Source organism: Cavia porcellus, unplaced genomic scaffold (genome assembly GCF_034190915.1).
Source record: "Cavia porcellus strain 051 isolate PalLab524CR breed Dunkin Hartley unplaced genomic scaffold, mCavPor4.1 scaffold_1, whole genome shotgun sequence".
NCBI lineage: Eukaryota > Metazoa > Chordata > Mammalia > Rodentia > Caviidae > Cavia > Cavia porcellus.
This window is the reverse complement of record NW_026947484.1, coordinates 146,353,950-146,378,806: the sequence shown is the minus strand read 5'-3', so window position 1 is coordinate 146,378,806 and position 24,857 is coordinate 146,353,950. Positions and strand designations below refer to the sequence as shown.

Here is a 24,857-nt window from a genome sequence, read left to right as displayed (position 1 = left end):
CATGAATAAGTGTTCGACCTTATCGAAGGCTTTTTCTGCATCTATAGAGATGATCATGTGATTCTTATTTTTGGCTTTATTGATATGGTGGATTACATTTATTGATTTGCGTATGTTGAACCATCCTTGCATTCCTGGGATGAATCCCACTTGGTCATGGTGTATAATCTTCTTGATGATTTGCTGGATCCTATTTGCCAATTTTTTATTGAGGATTTTTGCATCTGTGTTCATTAGGGAGATTGGTCTATAGTTCTCTTTTACAGTTGGGTCTTTCTCAGGTTTTGGTACTAGAGTAATATTTGCTTCCAGGAATGACTTAGGAAGGATTGCTTCCCTTTCAATTTCATTGAATAGTTTGAGGAGTGTCGGCATTAGGTCTTCTTTATATTTCTTGTAGAATTCTGCAGTGAATCCATCTGGGCCTGGGCTCTTCTTGGTGGGCAAGGACCCAATTACATTCTCAATTTCATTAGCAGAGATTGGGTTATTCAACAGTTTTATATCCTCTTGATCTAGCTTTGGTACTTCATATGCTTCTAAGAATCTGTCTATTTCTTCTGTGTTATCAAACTTTTGAGAGTAGAGGTTTTCGAAATAGGTGTTGATGATCCTCTGTATTTCTATTGGGTCTGTAGTGATTTCTCCTTTTTCATTTCTTATTGCATGAATTTGAGCTTTTTCTTTCCTTTTTTTAATAAGGTTGGCTAGGGGCTTATCGATTTTATTTATTCTTTCAAAGAACCAACTCTTTGATTCATTGATTCTTTGGATTGTTTTCTTAGTCTCTATTGCATTGATTTCTGCTCTGATTTTTATAATTTCCTCTCTTCTTTTGGCTTTGGGCTTGACTTGCTCTTCTTTTTCTAGCTGTTTGAGGTGTAGCATCAAGTTATTTATTTGTATTCGTTCTGTTTTCCTGATGTGGGAACTCTGCAATAAATTTTCCTCTCAGAACGGCTTTCATTGCATCCCACAGATTCCGGTAAGTTGTATCTGCATTTTCATTTTCTTTTAGGTATTGTTTAATTTCTTCTTTAATTTCTTCTGTGACCCACTGATTACTCAAGAGTGTGTTATTTAGTTTCCATGTGTTTGTGGAATTTTTGCAGTATCCTTTGTCATTAATTTCTAATTTCAGAGCGCTATGATCCAATAATATGCAAGGGATGATTTCAACTCTTTTGCATTTGCTTAAATATGTTCTGTGAGCTAATATATGGTCTATTTTAGAAAATGATCCATGTACTGCTGAGAAGAATGTGTATTCTGATGTTGTTGAGTGGAACATTCTGTATATGTCTATCAAACCCATTTGTTCACAGGTGTGATTCAGTTCTGTTATTTCTTTGCTCATTTTCTGTCTGGTTGATCTGTCCCTTGGTGTCAGTGGTGTATTAAGGTCTCCTGTTACAATTGTGTTACTGATAATTTGAGTTTTCATTTCTGTTAATAATTGTTTTATATAACTGGGTGCTCTGGAGTTTGGTGTGTATATATTTAAGATAGTTATCTCTTCCTCTTGGAGTTTTCCCCTTACGAGTATGTAGTGACCTTCTTTGTCCTTTATGGTCATTGTTGGTTTAAAGTTCACGTTGTCTGCAAACAGAATGGCTACTCCTGCCTTTTTTTGGATTCCTGCTGCATGAAGAATTGTTTTCCATCCTTTGACTTTCAGTCTGTGAGTATCTTTCTGGGTTAGATGGGTTTCCTGTAAACAGCATATGGTTGGATTTTGTTTCTTGATCCATTCTGCTAGTCTGTTTCTTTTGATTGGTGCATTGAGACCATTTACATTAATGGTTATTACTGTTAAATGCTGGTTAATTGTAGGAATGTTATCTCTCTGCTGCTGCATCTTTATCTTTCTGTTCTGTTTAATTATTTGCTTTGCTTAGTGCTTTTTTCCTTTGTGTATCTAAACTGTCTTTCAATATTTTTTGCAGGGTTGGTTTGGTGTTCATGAAGTTCTTCAGCTGTTCTTTGTCATGGAAGTATCGTATTGCACCATCTATTTTGAATGATAGTTTTTCAGGATATATCAGTCTTGGTTGGAAATCATTTTGCTTTAGGATCTGGAATACTTCACTCCATGCTCTTCTTGACTTTATCGTTTGTGCTGAGAAGTCTGCTGTGATTCTGATAGGTTTTCCTTTATAAGTGATTTGTCTTTTCTCTCTGACAGCTTTTAATAATCTATTCTTGTGTTGGATTTCTGGGATGGTGATTATTATATGTCTGGGTGTAGTTTTATTTTGGTTATGACTGTTTGGAGTTCTATATGCTTCACTGATCCTGATGTCAGTTTCTGATCTCATGCTTGGGAAATTTTCAGCTATTACTTCTCTAAATATCCTCCTGACATCCTTCATGTTGTCTCCCTCTCTTTCATTAATCCCTATCATTCTTATGTTATTCTTCTTTGCATCGTCTTGCAGTTGTTGAATTGTTGTTTCCTGGTTCCTTGTTATTTTCAAAAGATCTTTCCTTTCCTGTTCACTAGCTGCAATCCTGTCTTCAAGGTCTGAAATTCTATCTTCACTTTCATTAAGGCGGTTTTTACAACTTTCAGTGGAGTTTTTTATTTCCTGTATATCTCTGTGCATCTGCATTATGTATTCTGTTTGTTTCTTATATTGCTCGTCTAGGGATTCTATCTTTTTGTTTAGTTCCTCCAATTTTTTATCTGTGTTTTCTTTAGATATATTTAGAATCTCTTTCATTTCTTTTATCATTTCTTCTTTTATCTGGGAGATTATTTCGAGTTTGAATTTCTTTAAAGCTTCCTGGAGTTGCTTGTCAATTTCAGTGGCTATTGTGTCCGATATATGAGGTGGATGGGATATATTTTCTTCTATATACATCGCTCCTAGGGTTTCTTGAGATGGGCTGGAGGTTTGAGGTTGTAATTTGGTCTTTCGTTTTGTCATTTTCCTATATTTCTGTGTTTCAAGTGTTATTTGAAAGCTTCCTCAGGATCTGTTGAAAATCCCCTTCTATGTTTGGAGCTACTGAGACTCTGGCGCTGCGCTACCCCAAGCCATTAGGCCTACAGAACCAGTGGCCCTCCTCTGTCTGCTCAGAACTCCGCAGTTCCAGACAAGCTGGGCCTCAGGGACACTGTGCGCCCACCTGCCCCTTGGAAGCTCCACAGTTCTTCAATCGCAGGCGGGTTAGGGTACTCACCACAGGCCGCAGTGCTTCAGGAACCTGTGGACCCTCCCTGGTTGCAGAGATATCCACAGTCCTACAGACACATGGAGAGGCCGATGCAGGCACCCCAGATCTGCCCAGCTCCTCCTCTGCAGACCAATGGCCAGGCGCGGCAGCTAAACAGGCTGGGCTAGGCTGGTAGTGTGGGCCAGCCCACCTATGGGGAGCTCAGCAGGTCTCCAAATGAAGCCGGGAATGGGGAGGCTGATGTGGAAGCCTCAAACCCACCTGTCTCCTTCACTGCACCTGGAAGCCTGAGGGAACTCCAGCAGTCTGGGCGCAGATATCCAGAGTCCTCCAGACATGCAGAGAGGCCAGTGAGGGCACCCCAGATCTGCCCAGCTCCTCCTCTGCAGACCAATGGCCAGGCGCGGCAGCTAAACAGGCTGGGCTAGGCTGGTAGTGTGGGCCAGCCCACCTATGGGGAGCTCAGCAGGTCTCCAACTGAAGCCGGGAATGGGGAGGCTGATGTGGAAGCCTCAAACCCACCTCTCTCCTTCACTGCACCTGGAAGCCTGAGGGAACTCCAGCAGTCTGGGCGCAGATATCCAGAGTCCTCCAGACACGCAGAGAGGCCAGTGAGGGCACCCCAGATCTGCCCAGCTCCTCTCTGCAGACCAATGGCCAGGCGCGGCAGCTAAACAGGCTGGGCTAGGCTGGTAGTGTGGGCCAGCCCACCTATGGGGAGCTCAGCAGGTCTCCAAATGAAGCCGGGAATGGGGAGGCTGATGTGGAAGCCTCAAACCCACCTCTCTCCTTCACTGCACCTGGAAGCCTCAAGACTTTTCAAATATTTGAAGGCAACAGTCATGTCTCAAACCTCAAACCTTCCCTAATTCAGTTACCCTAATTTGGTTATGTATTTATGAAATATATTTTGAACGCCAAGTGTAAGACAGGTGGGCACAACATTTAAACAAACATTCGCAACAGATAAAATGTCTGTGTCAGGGAGCCTACATTCATTCTACTTAGTGGAATCATAGTAAAAATACATATTTAATATGCCAGATATAAAGAAGATATAGGTTAAGGAAAGATAAGGTGTCTCAGAAGGATGGGATATTGATATTACATATAGGTTAATCAGAAAAAGCCTTTTTAAATGAAAAGATGTTTAAGGTATCAGGCATTATGCTAGGTGTTAGGTACTAACAATTATGACCAGTGATGGGAGCAGAGTGTGTCCAAGATATCAGCAAGTCCACCCTGAGCAAATGATCTTTTCATATTTAAAACTTCAAGAGCAGAACTAAGAGAAGATGGAAGACATTATAGAAATAGGTGCAAAAGTGAGGAGTGAGGGGAGAACAGAAAGTACGAGGACTATGATGTACTTAGGCTACAGAGTCTAGCAGAAGCTGATTCTAAAATATCGCAGATATTTCAACTGGTCTCTCTCTTGCTTTATTCTGGAGGTCATATTTCTATTAGTACAACAGAACACTGTAGTCTTAATCCATTGAGTTTGTAATTCATCAGAGCCACTCAGCTTTTCTTTTTCCTCATGAAATACTTATGGGACATTGCTATAGATAGTTGAAATATCCTAATCCCAATAGAAATTTGTGTTCTAGCCACATTACTTGGAGAGGTAAAGTCCAGGAGGCATGCAGAGGCAGAAAGGTGTGGGAAGCCAGCTAGTTTCACATCTCTTTACTTTTTTTTCTCATTTCCATCCCTCTTGAAGGATACAGCTTCACTATGTGTGTGTATTCTTGCTTCTTGTTCTGTGAAGTCTACTGAGAGACAGTGATGGCCACATTTCCACAACTTTAACACATTTGTTGTACTGTCCTTTTAGAATTCTTAGGCTATCTAAATTCACATACAGTGGTACTTCAGTTCATGAACTTGATTCTTTCCATGATTCTAGTCACAAACAGAGTTGGATGTTAAGTGAACTGAAGTATAATACCACTGTATTTCCCCTTTTCAGCTCTTTAATATACCCATAACTTTCATATTCTAAGTCCAAGCATACTCTGTCATGAGAAGGAAAAATCAGCCATCACTATGTGAACTCATTATCTTTTAGTTAAGACTTTACTGCTATCATTAATTTTATTCTTATAGAGCTTGTATACTTTCAATCTTCTGTTCACTTCCTCCTGCCTCCTGCTTATGTCTGCTGCTTCAGTAAGTTCAGCAGGAATCCTGTGCTGTGTAAAATATTAGCTACTCTTATCACACAAACCACCAAAAAGGGTAATTATGTGAGATGATGGATATGTTAGCGTTTTCCACCGTAGTAACATTTTTATTGTATGCATCCCATACATCATGTTATATACCATAATCCAAACAGTACAATTTGTGTTAAAAAGTCTGCTCGGTTGAGTCTCTGCTGGGGAAGTGGAAATGTCCTCCTTTAACTTGGAAGAATTGACATTCTAAGAATATGTGAAATAGTGTCCGTAAAAGCCATTTAGGTCTTAAAAATACCATTGGCTCCACCTCCTGGTATTATTTCTAATTGGCTGAAATACACAGCTAATGATTTGCTTCTGACCTAGTCAGTTCTGACTGGATAGTGGATGTATACTTAAAGCCACTTTGCAGTGCTCTTCTTCTGTTACTAGCGAAGACATCCATCTCCTCTCCTGATGCCTTACAGGGCAAATACCATTTTCACACAGTGATCCAGGAAGAATAGCTGGCAGGTTCTTTAATGTTTTTAATGATTTATCAGATTTCACTGGAATATACCACATAGGTTAATTCTTCTTGAAAAGTATAATTTTATTTTTATATTGCAAGCAGCAAGGACATAATGATGAACAATTATAACAAGATCCTTGATTTCCCCTAGTTTATAGCCTAGTGACAAGGTATATTATAGTCACAAAAGTAGTTATACTTACAGTTTCTCCTCTAAAGCCTTTTTCACCTCTCAGGCCCTGCAAGGGAGAAAAACAATGTTGGGTCAGTATAATCAATAATTATAAATTGAATGTAGTTGAGGTTGTACATAAAAAAAAAATGACACTTTGGAGTTTTATTTTTCTCTGTAGTAAAAAATTTGTTAATTTAATATGCATTTCAATTTTGTTTCCCTGAGTTCGCAAAAACAAACAAAAATAACCTATTGGTTCATGATGCTTCTGATTTACTATCTCCAAATCCATTTTAAAGTGAGGTGAGGACTACAAACTATTCCTTCATTTAAGTCAGAACAGCTGATCTGACAATCACATAAAAAAATTAGAAAGGAAATTCTAAATTAAGGTTAAATTTTACTGTTTGTTTCCTTCAACCTTTGAAAATCCTTTTTCTAAGCTAGTTCCTCCTTTTCTTTCATCTTCTCTGTTTATTCTCCTTTCTGAGCTGCAACAGGCACATTTTGAATTGTATGTTTTCACTCAGTTCAAAGTATTTTCTAACTTCCCTTGGGACTTCTTTGATCCTGGGATTATTTAGAAATGTGTGATTTAATTTTAAAGGTATTTGAAGATTTTCTTTTTATCTGTTTTTGATTTTTAGTTTAATTCTATTTTGGCCAGTGATTATACCTTGTGTGACTTCAGTTCTTGTAAGTTTAGTAAATTTGGTTTACAATCTAAAATATCATCTGTTTTGGTGACTGTTCTACATGTACTTTGAAAAGAGTATGTAGTCTGCTCTTCTTGCATTGTAACTGTTATTAATATTTTCACCTAAATTCTTGTGGATATTACATATTTTTTGATAAAATGATACTATTTATATTTTTTCCCAAATCCATTTTATTCAAGGATGAAGAGAAAGAAAAAAAAGAACAAAAAAACCCAATAATAATACTGATGGTTTATAATAATGATGGTTTCCATGTCAATCCACATTCCATAATATAATTTTAATACTAAAATTTACTAAACTATAATTATTTGTATTTAATTTCCATTTCTGAAATTAAAAAATTTAAACTATCAATAGCACTGTGATATAAATATTCTTATACTCTGTAATTTCTTGTTACAAATTGTTCTAATTGTTTACTATTGTACACTTGAAAAATATGGGAGTGTATGTTTCTTCTGATGCCATTTTCTTTGTTTGCAAGTTAAAATATTCTTATTTATTTGCCATTTATAATAATCCTTTTGTTTCCTGTCTTGTCCTGTCAACCCTGTATCAACTATCAAGACTGACTGTTAAGATAGCTTTACAGCATTTCCCCCATCCTTCTCTACTCCATAACTAGTGTTAACAATCTAGGACATAAATTTTCGTGCTTTTTTCCTAATCAAATATTGACAAGTGTATTTACATATTTATCGTGGGTACTGGTCATATTTTATGTTAGGATTATGTTATATAATGATCCTACTTGGAATGCATCATGAAATAACTGATATTCGGCCAAGCAAAATACACCCAATTCCTTTTAATAACTGCATAATATTTTATGAAGTGATTTATAATTATTTGTGCATTTATTTGCAGGTAAATATTCAGATGATTTCAACAATACCATATTGTGAAAAAAATCTTTGTCAAATTCTTTTAGTGTTTTGGGTACTTTTTACCTTTGGGGCAAATTTCTCAGACAGAATTGCTTGGTTAAAGTACATAATATATATACTTGAATAAATATCTTTTTATGTAGGCAATAATTCACATTTTTACCAGGGAAGTTAGGTGCAGTTTGCTTTACATAGATATAATTACTTTAATTTGCATTTGTTTGGCTTAAAATTAGGTATGTATGTTACAAAATAATAGTTGGCTTTTTGAGTTTATACTTCTATTTTTTCTTTTTCATACCAGATCCTTGTATATTAAATAATATACACATGCTTTGCAAATATTTTCAATTCTGTATTAATTTTTGGATGTTATTTAGGAATATCATTCCATACAAAATTTAAAACTTTTTTATTTTAAAGAGAATAAAACCAAACAAAATAGAATAGAGCCAATCAAAACAAAACAGTGAACATGATACAGGACTTTGAAACAAGATAACAGGAAATCAATAATGGCTACCCTAGTGAAAATTTAAAGATTATAATGTTTATTTACAGTGATCAGTTTTCTTATATATGTCTTCTGAATTCTTAAGCTATACTTTAATTTTCTATTTTTTTTAAGATTATTATTTCAGTTTTTTATATTAAAGTGTTAAAAAGTTAATCCAGAGTTTAAAAGTATTGATGAAACCAGGTTCTAATTTCTTATAGCAGTAATGGTACTCAAAATGATTCTGTGTCCCTTTCCTATCACTGATGCAGGACTGGCCACGTGGTTGAATGCTCCTCAGATGCTAGGAATATGCAACATCTGGATGTGATTCTCAAGAAGTTGTATTCTCTCATGTTGACAAGCCTACTGCATGCATGCATGCCACAGCTGGCTGTTTACCATTGAAAGCTCTAAAAGGTTTGCCATCACTATTATAAGTCCATTTGCTTAAAATGAAGCTAGAATTCAGGATAGAGTAGAAATATGGAAATAATCTGGTACTGGACAACATAATGGTGTCACTAAATTAACCAAATTTGAAGCTTTTACTATCTACAATGGGACATAATTTTCCTTATGTTAAAGCTCATTTGAGGTTTCTTGTTACTTGCAGTCAAAATAATCCTGACTTACCATTTTCATTATAATTATAGATCTATTTCTAAGCTCTAGTTTATTAAACTGATCATTTTTTTACTATTACATAATTTTATATATGTGTAACTTCATTTACAATGACTTTGTAGTTTTACTGTTTTCTTATTTGGAAAACCAAAATCTTCAGCTCAACTACTGTTTTTTTCCATGATGTTTTTGCCATTCTCAAATGCTTATTTTTTCATAATGAACTTTTCATCTTAGAATGGAAAAAATGGAGTATGAAAAAATTTGATATGCATACTGAACATTATAAGGCCCTTTAACAACCAACTATAGACAAAACACTGAGATATTTTAATCGAGACATTTCCTTATCACATTTTCCTTGAACAATTAATATTTCATATTTTGACAGAAGAGAACAATCATTCCATAATCAGAAAAAATTGCTGAAGAAACACTCACTGAAATGTAAGAACTGTCCTACTTACAATATTATATAGTTCTGAGTATCAACAGTTGGAAGTCTAGAGAATGCTGAGTTTCACATTTTCTTCATTTAACTAAAAACCTAGTAATGCTGGTGGTGAATTCATTATCAAAGATAATAGTTAAACTTAATTTTTTTTTTGTCTTTTTCTTTTTTATGGGTACCAGGGATTGAACTCACGACCACACACTTGCAAGGGAGGCACTTATGCCTCTGAGCTAAATCCCAGCCCCTAAACTTAATTCTTGAAGCATTCCATTGTAATTTTTTTTTTTTATCTCTGTGGGTCTATAGCACTTGATTCAAAATATGAATTCTCTGAAGGGAATTAATTTTCCCTTTCCAAGTCTCAATTTCTCATATTGTAGTGGTTTTTTTTTTCATGTTTACACTATTATCAGAATTACAAAAACTTTCCCATGACCACCTTCCCAGTAATTGTCTTGTTTATTTTACATCATAGGCAAATATCATAAGTTAACTGGAAATATGTTGCCTCAATTTTGTCTCTAGAAGTAGCGTGAATGGGTGGAAAGAGTGCTTGTCTAAGAAACATCAGCTGTGGAATTCACTATTTCTATCACTTTGGATGACTAGGTAAATCTCTATAAATCTCATTTGCTTCTTCATCTATTAAATGGAAATACTATTTATTCCAGAAGTTTGCTGTAAGAATATGAGAGCTGGGGGAAGAGAAACAAAATAAAACTAAACTCATGGGAATAAAAAAAGTATCTGAGAAAAAGTTATTAAAAGTTTTCATCCATTTCTTTCTTCACTATAATCTATACTCCATCTTGTATTACAACTTAGTCCCTTAAAGATCACCACTGACCATTCTTGAAATTTAATCTATATAACCTTGGACTTATCTTGGTTTTTATTTTATCCTGATCAATGATTACTTCTCCCTTGCATTGGATAGTTTCAAATACTCAAATCTTGGTGGTCTGTCCTTCTTTTGTCATCTATATTCTTTCCTTTTGAAAAATGATCCAAGTTTATTGCTTTGGTGATCATGCCTTTGCTTATGATATTACCTTCTCCACCTCACTTCTGTTTTCTCAGCTCCCTCATTCTCATACCTTTATTACATGTATAAACCTTAAATTCTCAAAATGACCTTCAAGAAGAAAAATATCTATTTACTTTTGCCCTTTTTTATCAAGATGATTCTTGGAGGATTATTCTATAAATAGGAATAAGAGAAAAGCATAAAAGAGAAAAAAAGATCCATATTTTGACAGACTTACAGTTCTACCCATTGGGCCTATTATACCTTCTCTGCCAAGAGGGCCAGTGTTTCCCTGTTGGGGTTAAAGAAAGATAAGCCAGGCTTATTCTGAGAATAATCCAGAAAATCTCTAGAGAATTTTCTTGCAATGTTAAAACCACATCCAAATAATTACAGTTTTATATAAAGCATTAATATAAAGCATTTCTTAAAGCATTAGTATAAACCAGTTATCTTGATTCACATTGTATGATACAACTGTGCATATTATTGTAGATTTCTTTCAAGGCATCTATATCTATATATAAATGTATAATTGTTATATATACAATACTTTATATATTTGTAAAATTTCTAATGAATATAATTCAGAGTTACAGTATTTATGTGGTGATAAATTCAATGAATCATTGTGCTATTACATAACAAAGGAAACATTTTCTCTAAAATATTAGAATGATGAATAAATTTTTGAAAAAATTTCTGTACAGAAGGTATAGGAATAGATTACTGGAAATATAATGTAGTGTGGTTCATCTACTGATAGCTTTAATACTAAATCGGTCTAGACTGACAAATTACTTGATAGTGTAAATCTAAAGGAATAAATTTTAAACACAAAAATCAACTCTAAGTGATAATTCATACATATGATATTTGAATTTGAAAGATCCCTCAGTCAAGAAAGTTGTTTTCTTGACCTAATCAAATGTTGCTTTTGACATCACTAAAAAAAAAAAATCAAGAGAGCTTTAATCTAATAAAGTAAATTGATGTAACTCTCTAAAATAATGTTTATCCTGGCCCTGAATCAAGACCGGCAGCTTCCTGATGCTGTTGGTTTCAAACAGGAGCCTAAAGAGATGTATTTCTACGGTCTGTTGGCCATTTCAGAACTTGGGTAGTGAAATGGTCAATTCATTTTTCTAGAAACAGCTTGAAGCACCCCCCCCACCCACCGTGAGTGGCTGTGAGTGTGGCAGAGTGTGGTGGCCCAGGACGGGAGCCATGGGTGTTTACTGAGGTCCCGCGCCATGCTGGGACCTTGAGCATCGGGAAACCAAGCAACCCCCTAGTGAGCAGCTGTGCGTGTGGCAGGATCTGATGGCCCATAATGGGAGCCACTGGCATTTACTGGGGACCTGTGCCATGCTGGGACCTGGAGCCAGGAAACCAAGACCCCCCCCCCCCCCCCCCGCACACACACACCTATTTTGTCTTGTTGAACTTCAATATACATAAAAGTATGGACAGCTATTTTGAAGAGAACAAAAGACTCCATGACAGCCATTATTGACTTCTCTATTGTCTGGTTCTGAAGACCTAAAACACCCTCCTCATTCTGTTTGGATCAGTTTTATACTGTGCTGTTTTGTATGAATTCTCTGTATGCAAAGACATGGACAACTATTTGGAAGAAAACATGAGACAATATGAGAGAGAGTGAAGATCTCAAATCATCTGGTTTTGAAATTTGTATCTCTTACATTGCTTTCTTATGTCCTATTTTGTTCTGTTTTGTTGTGTTTAATTTTACCCCCTTTAAAATAAAAATTAAAAAAATAAAATAATGATTTATGAGCCAGGGATATAGCTCAGAAGCACAGTGTCTGACTTGCAAGTGTGAGGTTCTGAGTTCAGTTCCCAGTACTAAAAACAATAATGATTTATTAAAAGAATAGAGACGAATACCTGGCTTCTAGAAAAAAGTAGATCAAAAGAGTAAACAACTATCTAAATTTATCTAACTGCATTCAAAAGATGTGGTGCTATGAATTTAATTGTGGATACCAGCTAACTACATCTTTGAAATGGCAGAGAATTCAGATTTTTCAGTTCAATTAATTTTATTTAAATAAGTATTTATTGACTTGGGGATAGGTATCAGGCAATGGCTCAGTTAGTATTCATTCTGTATACCAATTATGTAATTAGAAAGCAACCCTATAATATAATTTAATCAATCAGATATGGATTCAAATTCTGATTCCTCTAATTTACTAGTGGTGAACAAATTATCTTTCAGAGACTTTGTTTCTACACCTGCAAATGGGAATGTTAGTATCTTTCATAGTATTTTTATGAGTATTCAATGAAATAAGGAACACAAAGTGTGGTTTACTAAATACTAACATACCAAGACCTTTTACTTGTCTCCTCTAGTGACTTAATAACCAAATATCTGTGTTTGTAATTTAGTAGTTGTGAGCTAGTTATCCAAACTTTACTATTAATAAGATGATAATTTCTAGGTCTTCAAAGCAATATATACTCAGATTGTGGTCCACAGAGAATCAGCACTTCATGAGACCTTGATTAGCACAGATGGTAGACAAACAGACACTTTAACAAGATCAAGAAAACATGGAGTTAATTGAAAACCTAAACTAGAATGAATGGAGCAAATTAGTGGAGGAATTTAATATAAATAAGAATATAGAGCAATATTTATTGTAGATTGGCCTATTTTAATATAAACTACCTGCAAATAATCAAGAATTGGACTGTCTGTAAAAGCACCTGGTTTCCTTGGTTCCTCAGAGCTTGTGAAAATAATAAATTTATACCTCAAGCAATGAAAAGAGGGGTCTTTAAACAACAAGACTGTTCTCTGTATTATTGAAAAGAACTTATTGTAAAAGGTAGGGAAAGAGAATAAAATTTTAAAAATATAACTGTAATATTCTGTGCAAGACAATGGTATTCAGCTATAAAGCTCTCTATGACTACTTTCTCCTGGAGCGAAACGACATCGTCTGCTTTCTGTTCTCTCTAGACTCACCTTGGTAGCTGTTAGCCATAGAAATACTACTACCACAGCCAAATCATTTTTTTAGAATCTTTTTTTTTTAAATTTCAGTTTTATAGATCATCATCAATTAGGAGACTGTGATTAAAACTAAAACTAAACCAAACCAAATCAAACCAGTAACTATTGGTGGCTTATGTATATTCCTACAGTTTGCAAATATAAGCACTAACTTCCTGAGTTCTTTAGACCCCGATTTTTGAAACTCCTTAAACAACTCTCATCACTCTCTTGGGATAACTGCCACTGAACTGGGAAAACACAGCTATCAGGAAATATTTTTCAAATTGTGATCATAGGCGAGCTTCCTCATGGGAGTGATCTCTAGTTATGTTAATGCTCATAAAATGAAATGGATGTATGTTTTCACTCCTCATGTAAGTCAATAGATTGTCCAGTCTTCACAGTAATACTATTTTTTTTTAAAAAGTAAGGACTGGAAATTACAGGTGGTCAATGGCCCATTTTCCTCAAGCAAAGGTTAAACTGCTCTTATGAGTTTCAATTTCAAAATTGTTATTAATTCTGAGTATACTAATTTTAGAGTTTGTAAGTACTACAATAAGCAAAAAAGCACAATTTCTGGATAGACAGAATGACTTTACTTACTCTCTGCCCAATAGGACCTTTAGGACCTATTATTCCAACAAAGCCAGCATCCCCCTCAGGACCCTAGGCATAAAGTAAGAAACAGAAAATCAAAAGTCAAAACAAAATAATCTCATACCAGTCTATCAAAACTATTCAGTCTTCTGATCCCCAAGTCAAGACCCCTCTGAAGACAGTTCAGTCTTCAAAACTATTCTAATAGAAACAAAGAAAAGCACACAATAAAATTGCTAGAAAAATGTATAACTACATGTGTTTTAAAATCAAGGTTTTCAAAAATCAAATATATGACTTTGTACCAACTGACTTTTATAGACAGAAAATAAAGATTCAAATCAGAGACTACATATTAGTATTTTAACATCTTTTTCCCCCCAAATAATTACATAGCAAAAAAATATATAAACTTACTTTGGGGCCTGGAAATCCTTGGAAACCTGTCAAACCTTGATCACCATGTTCTCCCTGAAATGTAAATAAACAGGAGGATTATTCCTGTGCCCTGGTGGCCTGTTCTATAAAGAGCTTGGTGAATTTCTGAGTTGGAACATACAGGCTGCCCTTTCAGGCCAGGCTCTCCATGTGGTCCTTGATCACCTTGTGCTCCTTGGGGACCTCTTTTACCTTGAATTCCGGGTTGACCAGGTAGTCCGTGCTCACCCTGTGAACACAGGAAAAAGATGATTTTGGTCTCAGAACTTATAAACATTTTAAATTTTTTTACAAGTATGTTTTACAATACATAGTAATTACATTTACCTTGGAGGTATGAGATATGTATCTTAATCATTTTTACTCCTCCTCCCTTCTCCTGATCTTACCTCTCCTTACTTCCCCAGATCCCCTTTCCTGCTCCACAGTGTCCACCTCCTTATTTCTTAAGTATAGTCTTTAGTTTGCTTTTAAAATTATTTATGAGTTTCTCAGAAAAACTGTACAATACTTAACCTTTTTGTGACTGAATTATTTCATTTAGTGTTACAATCTTGAGATCTGCCCATTGTTTTACAAATGACTCGAATTTATTCTTTTCTTTTTTCTGGTATTGGGAATCAAACTCATGACCTCACACTTGCCAGGTAGGCGCTGTGCCACTGAGCTATATTCCCAGCAAATTTATCCTTCTCAATGGTTGAGTAGTACCTCAATGTGTATTTATATCATAGTTTCTTTACACATTCATTCATTGAGGGGTATACAGTCTGCTATTTAGTTATTGTGAGTTGTGCTGCTAGAAACATGGATATACTTGTATAGCAGCAGTATTTGACTATTTCAGAAAAAAACCCAGGAGAGGCAGAGTTGAGTTTGACAGAATTTGTTTTTTAGTTTTTTGAGAAATCTGCATACTAATTTCAAAAGTGGTTACACTAGTTTACATTCCCACCAAAAATATAAGGAGTTTCTTTTTCTCCATAACTTCATCAGCATTTGTTATTTTCTGAGTCCTCGATAATGGTTATTTTCACTGGAGTAAAGTGGAATTTTAGTGTTGTTTTGATTTGCCAAATATGCTGAATATTTTTCATGTATTTATTGAACATTTGTATTCTTCTATGATGTGTCTATTCATTTCAGTTGTCTACTTTTTGATTGGGTCTTTTATTTTAGATGGTCTAATATTTTTGAATTCTTTATATATTCTAGATGTTAATCCTCTGAGGTTAAGCCAGTAAAATTTTTTTCTCATTCTGTAGGTTATCTCTTTATCTTGTTATTGGTTTCTTTTGCTGTACAGAAGCTTTTTAATTCATGTATCTCTTTGTTTATTTTCAGTATTATTTCTTGTGCAATTGGGGTTCTATTCAAGAGGTCTTTTTCCTAAGCTTGTGTCTTCAAAGATGTTATTATTTTTTCCCCTCCTCTGGGAAATTCCATATTTCTGCTTTTATATGTAGATTTCTGATCTGTTTTGATTTGATTAGTGGGTGACTAACATTAATCAAAGTTTGTTCTTTGTCATGGGTTGTTTCTTTTTCTTTTTCTTTTTCTTTCTTTTTTTTTTTTTTTTTTGGTATCGGGGATCAAACTCATGACCTTGTACTTGCCAGGCAGGTGCTTATGACATTGAGCTAAATCCCCAGCCTTCCATATGTACGGCTAGTTTTCCCACTACCGTTTGTTAAAGGAGCTATCTTTTCTTCAGTGTATGCTATTGGCCTCTTGTCAAAAATCACATGGCCGAAGTTGTGTGGAGTTATTTCTGCATCCTTTATTCCACTGATCAATATGTTTTTGTGTGAGTACCACGTTGTTCTTACTACTGTGGTTTTATAATGTAATTTGAAACCTCAGATTGTAATATCTTCTATCTTGCTCTTAGTGCTCAGAATTGCTTTGGCTATTTTGGGTCTTTTCCGGTCCCATAAATATTTCAGAATTATTTTATCTAGTTCTGTGAAAAAGCTGATGGTATTTTGATAGTGATTCCATCAAACCTGTGTATCATTTTTGATAATGTAGCCACTTTGACAGTTTTAGTGCTGCCTATCCAAGAACAGGGGATGTTTTTCCATTTTCTAATGTCCTCTTCAATTATTTTTTCAGAAAATATGATTTTCATAATTGAGGCCTTTCGCTTCTTCAGTTAGTTTAATTCCTGGGAATTTAATTTTTTAAAGTGATTATAAACAGGATTGTTTTCTTGCTTTCTTTCTTAGTAAGTTTGCTCTTATTGTATAGGGATGATACTGACTTTGTGCTTGTTTTGTATGTTACCGTTTTGCTGAACTCATTTATTAATTCTAAGAGTCTTCTGGTGGTTATGTTTGGAAATTCTATGGGAAGGATCATGCTATCTGCAAATAAAGATATTTTGATGTCTTTCATATTTGAATCTCTTTTATTCCTTTCTCTTTTCTCTCAGAGCTTTTCTAATAGCTCTGGCTAAAGTTTTAAATTCTGTATTGTACAGGAGTAGTGTGAATTGTCATCTTTGTCTTGTTCCTGGTTTTAGTATAAATGGTTTAAGCTTTCCCCCATTTAGTATAATGTTGGCAATGGGTTTATTATAAATGGTTTTTATTATTTTAAGGTAAGGTCCTTCTGTACAAGTTTTTACAAGTTTTTTTTTTTTAAATCATGAAATGATTATTGGATTTTAACAAAGATTTTTTATGCATTTACTGAAATGATCATGTAATTTTAATCCTTACTTCTATTTATGTCATGTATTATATTTACAAAGTTATGCATGTTGAACTATCCCTGCAACCCTGGAATAAAACCAACTTGGTTATGATGTTTCATGAGTTTCTAATTTTTAATTTTTCAGTTTATTAATATATAAGAAAGGCACTCATGGTATAGGAATTATTTCATATATATACAGATATATATTTCATCTTGATTTTTTTACTTCCCTTTTCCCTCTTTTCCCTTCAGTCTCCCCACCACCAAATCCCTTTCACATCATTTCAAAGAATCAACTCTTTTTTTCTTCATTGACCTCTTTTTTTTTTGTCTTTTTCCTTTTTTACTGGTACCAGGGATTGAACTCACGACTGCCTGCTTGCAACGCAGGCACTTATGCCACTGAGCTAAATCCCCAGCTCCCCTCTTTTACTTTTTTGGTCTCAATTTCATCAGTTTCTGCCCTGAGCTTTATAATTTGTTTCCTGTATTAGTTTCACATTTGGATTGTTCTTGTCTTTCTAGGATCTTGAGGTACATTATCAAGTTACTTATTTTAGATCACTCTGTTCTTTTTATGCTTGCATTTACAGCTGTAAGTTTCCTACTCAGAACAGTTTTCATTGTGTTCCACTGTCATTTGATAATAGGAACATTTTCATTTCTTTCCTAATTTTTCTGTGACCTTCTGGTTACTCAATAATATAATTTTTAACTTCCAAGTATTTCTGTGGCTTCTATTGCTGTTTATTACTAACTTCATTCTGCTGGAAGTATGTAGGAAATTATTTCAATTTTTTGCATTTATCTAAACATACCTCACGGCCTAAGAGATTTGTTAGGGGAAAGTTTTGTGTGCTGTTGAGAAAAATGTATTTTGTTGTTGAATGAAACATTCTGTAGATGACTGTTAAGTTCATTTGTTAAATGATGTGGTGTAACTGATTTTTTAAAAAAATCTAGTTGACCTGTCTAATTGTGAGGTGAGGTAATAAAGTCCTCACTGTAATTATACTGGTGCCCATCTGTCCTTTGAATTCCAGTAGTTCCTCTTTTATGAGTTTGTGTGCATTGACATTTGGTGCATAGGTATTTAGAATTTTTTTTTAATTTTAAAAACAAAAAAGGATAACAATGATACAGAATTTGAAAAAAATAGGAAATTAACAATAGTTAATTAATAGTTAATATATTGTATAATGTTATTTTAAAAGTAGCTGTTTAGATTCTACATACTTGTTAGGAGAAAAATTCAAGAGGAAGACATAACAATCATAAATACATAGGTTCCAAATTTGGGAGCACCCAACTGCATAAGACAAATACTAGTAGATATGAATAATCAAATATGTAATAACAAATTGTAAAGGGGGACCTTAATATCCCATTGTCACAAAGAGATATACAAAAGTCAGCAAAGAAATAACAACTGAATTAAACCTGTGAATAAAGGTATTAGAATTTTTATCACTTTTTGTTGAATCATTTCCTTTACTAGTAACTACTGGCCATCTTTGTTTCTTCTGGTAAATTTCGGCTTGATATCTGCTGTGTCTGAAAATTAGTTACTTTTGGTTATTATTGGGCTTTGGCCGATGGAGTATCATTTTCTATTCTTTTGCTTTCAGTCTATGTTCTTCCTTTTGGAAGTAAAGTGGTCCCTGTAAGCAATATATGGTTACATTAAAAAAAAGTCTAATCTGCCAGAATATGTATTTTGATTGGGAAGTGGAAAGTGCTGACATTGGAAGTTACTGTCATAAAGCATATATTGAAATCTATGATTTTATTTTTTTTTCAGTGCTGTTTCCTTTTGTTTACCCTCTCAGTTAAATGTATACTTTCCCTTGGGCTTTCCTCTCTTGAGGATTCCTTTAAGTCTTTTCTGCAGTGTTTATATAATGGTCATGTATTTCTATAGGAGTCTTTGTTGTAGAAGCCTACTTCTCTATCAGTTTTGAAGGCTAATTCCTCAAGATATAAAATATGGGTTGACAGCTGTTTTCTTTTCAGGACTGGAAAACTTCCCTCTGAGCTCTCCTGCCTTTTAATATTTGTGCTGAAAAACCCACAATTACTTTGATGGGATTACTTTTATAGGTTATTTTCTGTTTTTTTTCTAACAGCTTTTAATATGCCCTCCTTTTTCTCAGTTTCTGGAATTTTAATTAAGGTGTGTTGTGGAGGTATCTACTGGATTTGGCTATTTGGAGTTGTATATGTATCTTGTACTTGTTGTATTATGTTCTCAGATTTGGAAATTTTTCTGTTACGATTTCAGTGAATAAAGTTTTTATAGCTTATTGGTTTTGTTTAAATTTATCCTTTACTCTTGTAATTCTGAGGGTTTGTTTTCTTTTTTCTCTTTTCAGTCATCTAACAACTTGGCATTCAGCCTGCATAGTGTCTTGTCATTTTAGGGGTTTTATTAAAGCTTTTATCTACTACATCCACCTTGTCTTCTAATTCAAACACTATTCTCATGCTGGTCAACTCTACTACCATGAATTTTTCATTGAATTGAATTTTTGTTGATTGAATTTTTCATAACATATATACTGGCTTGGTTTCTTTCCTCCTATAATTTCTAATTCTTTTCTGAAGTTGCCATTTGTGTTTTGTATTGTTTTGCTTAACTCAATTAGTTTATTTCTTTCTTCCTTAAGCCCACCAAACATTTGAATGATAGAATCCTTTATCTCTTTTAAGCAAGTCCTCATTGAGCTTGATAAACATCTCATGCATTTGCTTATATGTTTCTTTCTTTATCTCTTTAAAAATTTGAACATTATTATTATTATTGTTGTTGTTATTTGATACCGGGGATCAAACTCATAACTTCATGCTTTCCAGGCAGGTGCTTACACTGCTGAAGTAAATCACCAGCCCTATTTTTAGTTCTTTGCCTACATCTTCTACTTCTGAATCTGTAAGATCAGCTTTTGAAGAGGTAAGAGTTTTGGTGTACATCCTGTTGCCTTCTTTTCTCGTGTTTCTTTTATTTTTGTGCTTTGGGTTGAAGAGCAGGTAGGTTAGAGAAATTCTGTCACTATTTTAGAGATTTCTTAATTGTCATTATGTGGTGATCTTGGTTTGGTTATGTTTTGGTGTTTATATCTCTCCTAAACCTATTCAGGGTAATAGAGGTCTTTTTTTTAGTGTTCAACCTTCTTTTGAGGGCTTGATCCCCAGCATCACTCACAGAGAGAAAATGAACCATGGTAATGTTGATGACAAAAAGACAGAACAGATACTGGCACACAATAGACTAGTGAAAAGCAACAACTATGCCACTAATTAACAATGGAAATCAGCAATATTAGTAGAAATAATAAATTTACCAGTTATTGATATACTGTAACACCCAATAATAGGTATAACTATATCATTTTTAGCAATAAAAAAGAGATTTGCAATAATAGTTTACATCAAAATACAAATCAACAGAGTAAATATCTATTAAAAGTTACAACTATACTATCATTTACAATAGAAAAGAATTCAGTAATCATAGCATAGAGTCAGCTAAATAGCTAAAAATAAATCTTAATAATAGTAATAATGGAGGAGGGGAAAATGAAAGAAATAAAATTTGAAAAGCAAAGAAAATGAAGCTGCAAAGAAAGAGAAAAATGAGATTAAAATCTGAATAAAAACTAAAGGAAAGCTAACAGAACTGGGTAAAGACAACAAGAAAAGGAAACACAAGAAAAAGAAAAAAATAAGAAAAAAAGAGCAAAGTATAAAAATAATCAAAAACAAGAAGACACCACTCCCTTAAAATAAAAAGAGAAATGAATAAAAAATTTTCTCGATATATTTTTGTAACTGGTTTCTTTCCAGGACCTATGTGACTGGAACCCATGAGATATGGGTCGTGGGTTGTGAGCTACAATTATGGCCGACTGTGTTTTCATGCCCACTTTTTTGCTATGTGAATTCTAAGTTCTGTCCTCTCTTTCCTAACTGGATGTGGTCAGTCAATGGTGTGATTTCTGCTTGAGGACTGTATACATTTCAGTGGCTGTTAGTGTCTGTATCCTTTTGTGTATCTGAAGTCATTTCTTTCTCTGACTAGCTTTATGGCCTGTGAGGTGTCCCCCTTGCTTCTGTCTATTCATTGCAAGATGTGATGAGTGTCTAAGCTGAGGCATATATAACTGACCACACGGGCAGATGAAAAGCAAAGAGACCACTGAACTTGGTACTGAAAGTAGGCAATGAGGCAGCCAACCAGTCTGCTGGATTAAATGTAGGCTCTTTAAGACTCAGTCTCCTAAGAAAACCACATGACTGGCCTGGCCTTTCACCACTGAAGGTGGGACTACTGTGTCTTTCACAACCTGAACATGCCAATGCTTAAATTTCTCTGGAAATCTGTAACTAGTTCACCTCTTAATGTTTGTCATTTATGACTGTAACTGTGTAACTGTGTACTGTGACCCCAGAAACCCTAAAGTATAGCTGTTCTGTGGCTTCTGATTCCAAGTAGCTTCTAAAACAACAAACTCCTTTCCCATAATGACTTCTGGTTGTATCACTCCCAAGTATGACAGATGAGGAAACTGGTCTTTAGTTTTCTTTTTTTTTTTAAGTCCTTGTCTGGCTTTGGTACCAGGAAAATGCTAGCTTCAAGGAAAGATTCGGAAGTATTTATCTTTTGATTTCATGGAAGAGTTTGAGTAGTATTGTCACTAATTCTTCCCTGAAGTTGTGGTAAGATTTAATAATGAATCCATTGGTTAGTGGGCTTTTCTTAGTTGGTAGGTTTTTTTTTTTTTAACTGCTTATGAGTCATTCCCTGTTATCAGACTGTTCAGGATTTTATATCTTCTCGGATCAATTTTGGTAACTCAAAGGTGCCTAGAAATCTAACCATTTCTTCTACAATCTCCAATTTTTTGGAGCACAGGTTTTCAAAATACTTATAATTCTCTGCATTTCAGCAGTAAACACTGCGATTTTATATTTTTCATTTCTAATTGAATTCATATGGGTCTTCTTTGGATAAGTTTGGCTAAATGTTTTGTCTATTTTGCTTATCATTTCCAAGAACTAACCATTTGATTCATTGATTCTTTGTAGTGATTTTTGGTGGGTATTTTGTTTCAATTTCATTATTTTCTGTTCCTATCTTTATAATTTCCTTTCTTGTACTTGTTGTGGATTTGGATTATTCTTATTTCTCTAGGACTTTTTTTTTTAAAAGAAAGAATCTCAATAAAAACAATGGTACAAAATTTCAAAATAAGATTGTAGGAGAGTAATATTGGTTAGTACATTGTGTATTGTTATTTTCAAAATAGTTGCTCCTGTTACAAGCTACAGGCATGAGAATTGATCAAACAATACAGGCACACACTTTTCTTTTCAACGAACAAATATCAATGGGTAGTATAATTATCTTAACTGTGTATATATTATATATATATATATATATGCACAAATATATATTTCTTTATTTTTGCTTTTCCGTTATCATTTCCCACACCCCAGTTTCTCTTTCCTTTTGAACAGCTTCCTTCTACTTCACAATATCTAATGTACATTCTGGATCCTATTTATTTTTCAGCTTCTTACACTAGGTAGCCAATAGGATATTTATACATGTGAGTCTGATTTATTTTACTTACTAATATGGTCTCAAGTTGCATCTATTTCCCTATAAATGTCTGAAGTTTGTCCTTCTTTATAGTTGAGTAGTGCTGCATTCTATAAAAACATCTTTTTTATCCATTCCTCATCTAATGGGCATTTGGGTTGTTTCTAAGATATTGCTATTACAAATTGAGCTACTATGAACATGGGTGCATATATATCTGTGGTACGATGTTTTTAATTTTTCTGGGGAAATACCCACAAGTGGAATTTCTGGGTTGAACGGGACCTCTAATCCTAGTTTTTTGAGGAACCTCCACACTGATTTCCATAGTGGTTGCAGCAGTCTACATTTCCACCAACAGTGGAGAAGGGTTCCTTTTTCCCCACAACTCCTCTAATATTTATTTTTGGTTGATTTCTTGGTGATAGCCATCCTTATTGGAGTGAGCAGGAATCTCAGTATTGTTTTAATTTGTCTCTCAGATGACCAATGATGTTGAACGGTTTTTCATATATTTATTTTCCATTCATTTTTTTCATCTGAAAAGTGTATATTGATCTCAGTTCCCATGTTTGGACTGGGTCTTTGAATTTGAGAGGGTTCTAATCTTTTTCAGCTCTTTATATATTCTAGACAGAAGTCCTTTGTCTAAGGATCAATTGCATAAAATTTTTTCCACTCTGAGTTATCTTTTCACTCTGTTGGTGATTTCTTTTAATGTGCAGAAGTTTTTTTTTTTTAATAAAATGAGATACCAGTTGTTGATTGTTTGAAGTATTTCTCATGCTATTTGGGTTTTGTTCATGAAGTCTCTGCTTACACCTATGTCTTCAAAATTTTTACCTACTTTCTCTTCCAGTAGATTTAATGTTTCCATTTTAATATTTAGATCCATTTTAACTTTAGTTTTGTGCATGGTAATAGATATAGGTCTAATTTTAGTCTTTGGCTTGTAGAAAGCCAGTTTTTCCAGGACCATTTATTAAAGAGATTATCTTTCTTCCAGTGAACATGCTTAGTCCCTTTGTCAAAGAGACGGTGGCTGAGTGTCTTTGCAGTTGTGCCTGCATCTTCTAGTCTATTTTATTGATCCTAAGGTCTGTTTTTTTTTTTTTCCAGGACCATGCTGATTTTATCACAGTAGCTTTGTAGTATAATTTCAAGTATGGGATTGTGGTGTCTCCTGCCTTGCCTTTGTTGCCTAGGACTGCCTTTGCTATTCTAGGTCTCTTCTGTTTTCAAATGAAGTTTAGGAATATTTTCTCTAGATGTGTGAGATATACTAATTGTATATTGATTGGACTGCGTTAAATATATATATAACAATTTTGAGAGTATGGCCATTTTCACAATGTTGGTTCTTTCTTTCTAACAATAAGAGATATCTTTCCATTTTCTAATATCTTCTTCAATCTCCTTTTTCTAGAGTACTATAGTTTCCAATATAGAGATCTTTTACATCTTTTCTTAGATTGGTTCCTAAGCATTTCATTTTTTTGAATATTATAAAAGGTGTTATTTCCATAATTTTTCTCCCAGCGAGTTTGTTTTTGAGTACAGGAACGCTGTTGATTTTTGAGTGTTGATTTTGTGTTCAGCTCTGATACTGAACTTGCATATTAGCTCTAGTAGACTTTTGATAGAATTTTTGGGGTTGTCTATGAACACTATCATGTCATCTGCAAATCATGATAATTTGACTTTTTGCTTTCCTGTCCTTGCTCCTTTTATTTCTCTCTTTTCTCTAATTACTCTGGCTAATGTTTCCAGAACTATATTGAATAGGAACGGTGATAGTGGATATTCTTGTCTTGTTTCTGATTTTAAATGATAGTTTCAGTCTTTATTCATTTAGTATGTTGGCTGTTGATTTGTCATAGATAGCTTTTATCAGATTGAAGTAAAGACCTCCTATTCCAATTTTCTGTAGGATTTTTTGTCATGAATGGCTGTTAGATTTTTATCAAGCTTTTTCTGCACCTATTGAGATGATCATATGATTTTTTTTCCTTTGGCTTTGTTGATGTGGTACATTCTGTTTATTGATTTGCATATGTTGAACCAATTCTGCATTCCTGGGATGAATTCCACTTGGTCATGATGTATAATTTTCTCAGTGCTTTTGCTGCATTCTGAAGCAATTTTTTTTTGTATTTTGTATTTTTTACTGGTACCAGGGATCAAACTCATGACCACAGGCTTGCAAGGCAGGTGCTTATGCCAC

General features: G+C 34.2%; 1 protein-coding gene, 1 long non-coding RNA gene and 1 other non-coding gene across 8 annotated transcripts in view; 2 read left to right on the top strand and 1 right to left on the bottom strand.

Moving 5' to 3' along the window:
• The window catches only part of LOC134477881 (uncharacterized), a 67,228-nt gene extending 56,843 nt beyond the window's left edge, over positions 1 to 10,385 (top strand). Inside the window, exons 8-9 of one of the 2 annotated variants that reach the window (XR_010050144.1) lie at positions 8,427 to 8,574; positions 9,761 to 10,385. This is a non-coding gene — a long non-coding RNA (uncharacterized LOC134477881). Of the gene's footprint in view, positions 1 to 8,426 lie in introns of both variants that reach the window. The other variant, XR_010050141.1, reaches the window with a different exon arrangement.
• Col24a1 (collagen type XXIV alpha 1 chain) overlaps positions 1 to 24,857 on the bottom strand; it is a 349,791-nt gene that overhangs the window by 35,573 nt on the left and 289,361 nt on the right. For all 5 annotated transcript variants that reach the window (XR_010050132.1, XM_063257323.1, XM_063257335.1 and 2 more), the window contains 5 exons: positions 14,453 to 14,560; positions 14,311 to 14,364; positions 13,900 to 13,962; positions 10,501 to 10,554; positions 6,078 to 6,113 (listed from right to left, as the gene is read on the bottom strand). Coding sequence is in view for 4 of the 5 variants with exons in the window: in XM_063257323.1 (XP_063113393.1) it covers positions 6,078 to 6,113; positions 10,501 to 10,554; positions 13,900 to 13,962; positions 14,311 to 14,364; positions 14,453 to 14,560 (315 nt within the window). In the remaining variant the exon portion in view is untranslated. The remainder of the gene's footprint in view (positions 1 to 6,077; positions 6,114 to 10,500; positions 10,555 to 13,899; positions 13,963 to 14,310; positions 14,365 to 14,452; positions 14,561 to 24,857) is intronic.
• LOC111754344 (small nucleolar RNA SNORA2/SNORA34 family) lies at positions 11,282 to 11,419 on the top strand. Its single transcript, XR_002789047.1, has one exon. It is a non-coding gene; the product is annotated as a small nucleolar RNA SNORA2/SNORA34 family (small nucleolar RNA).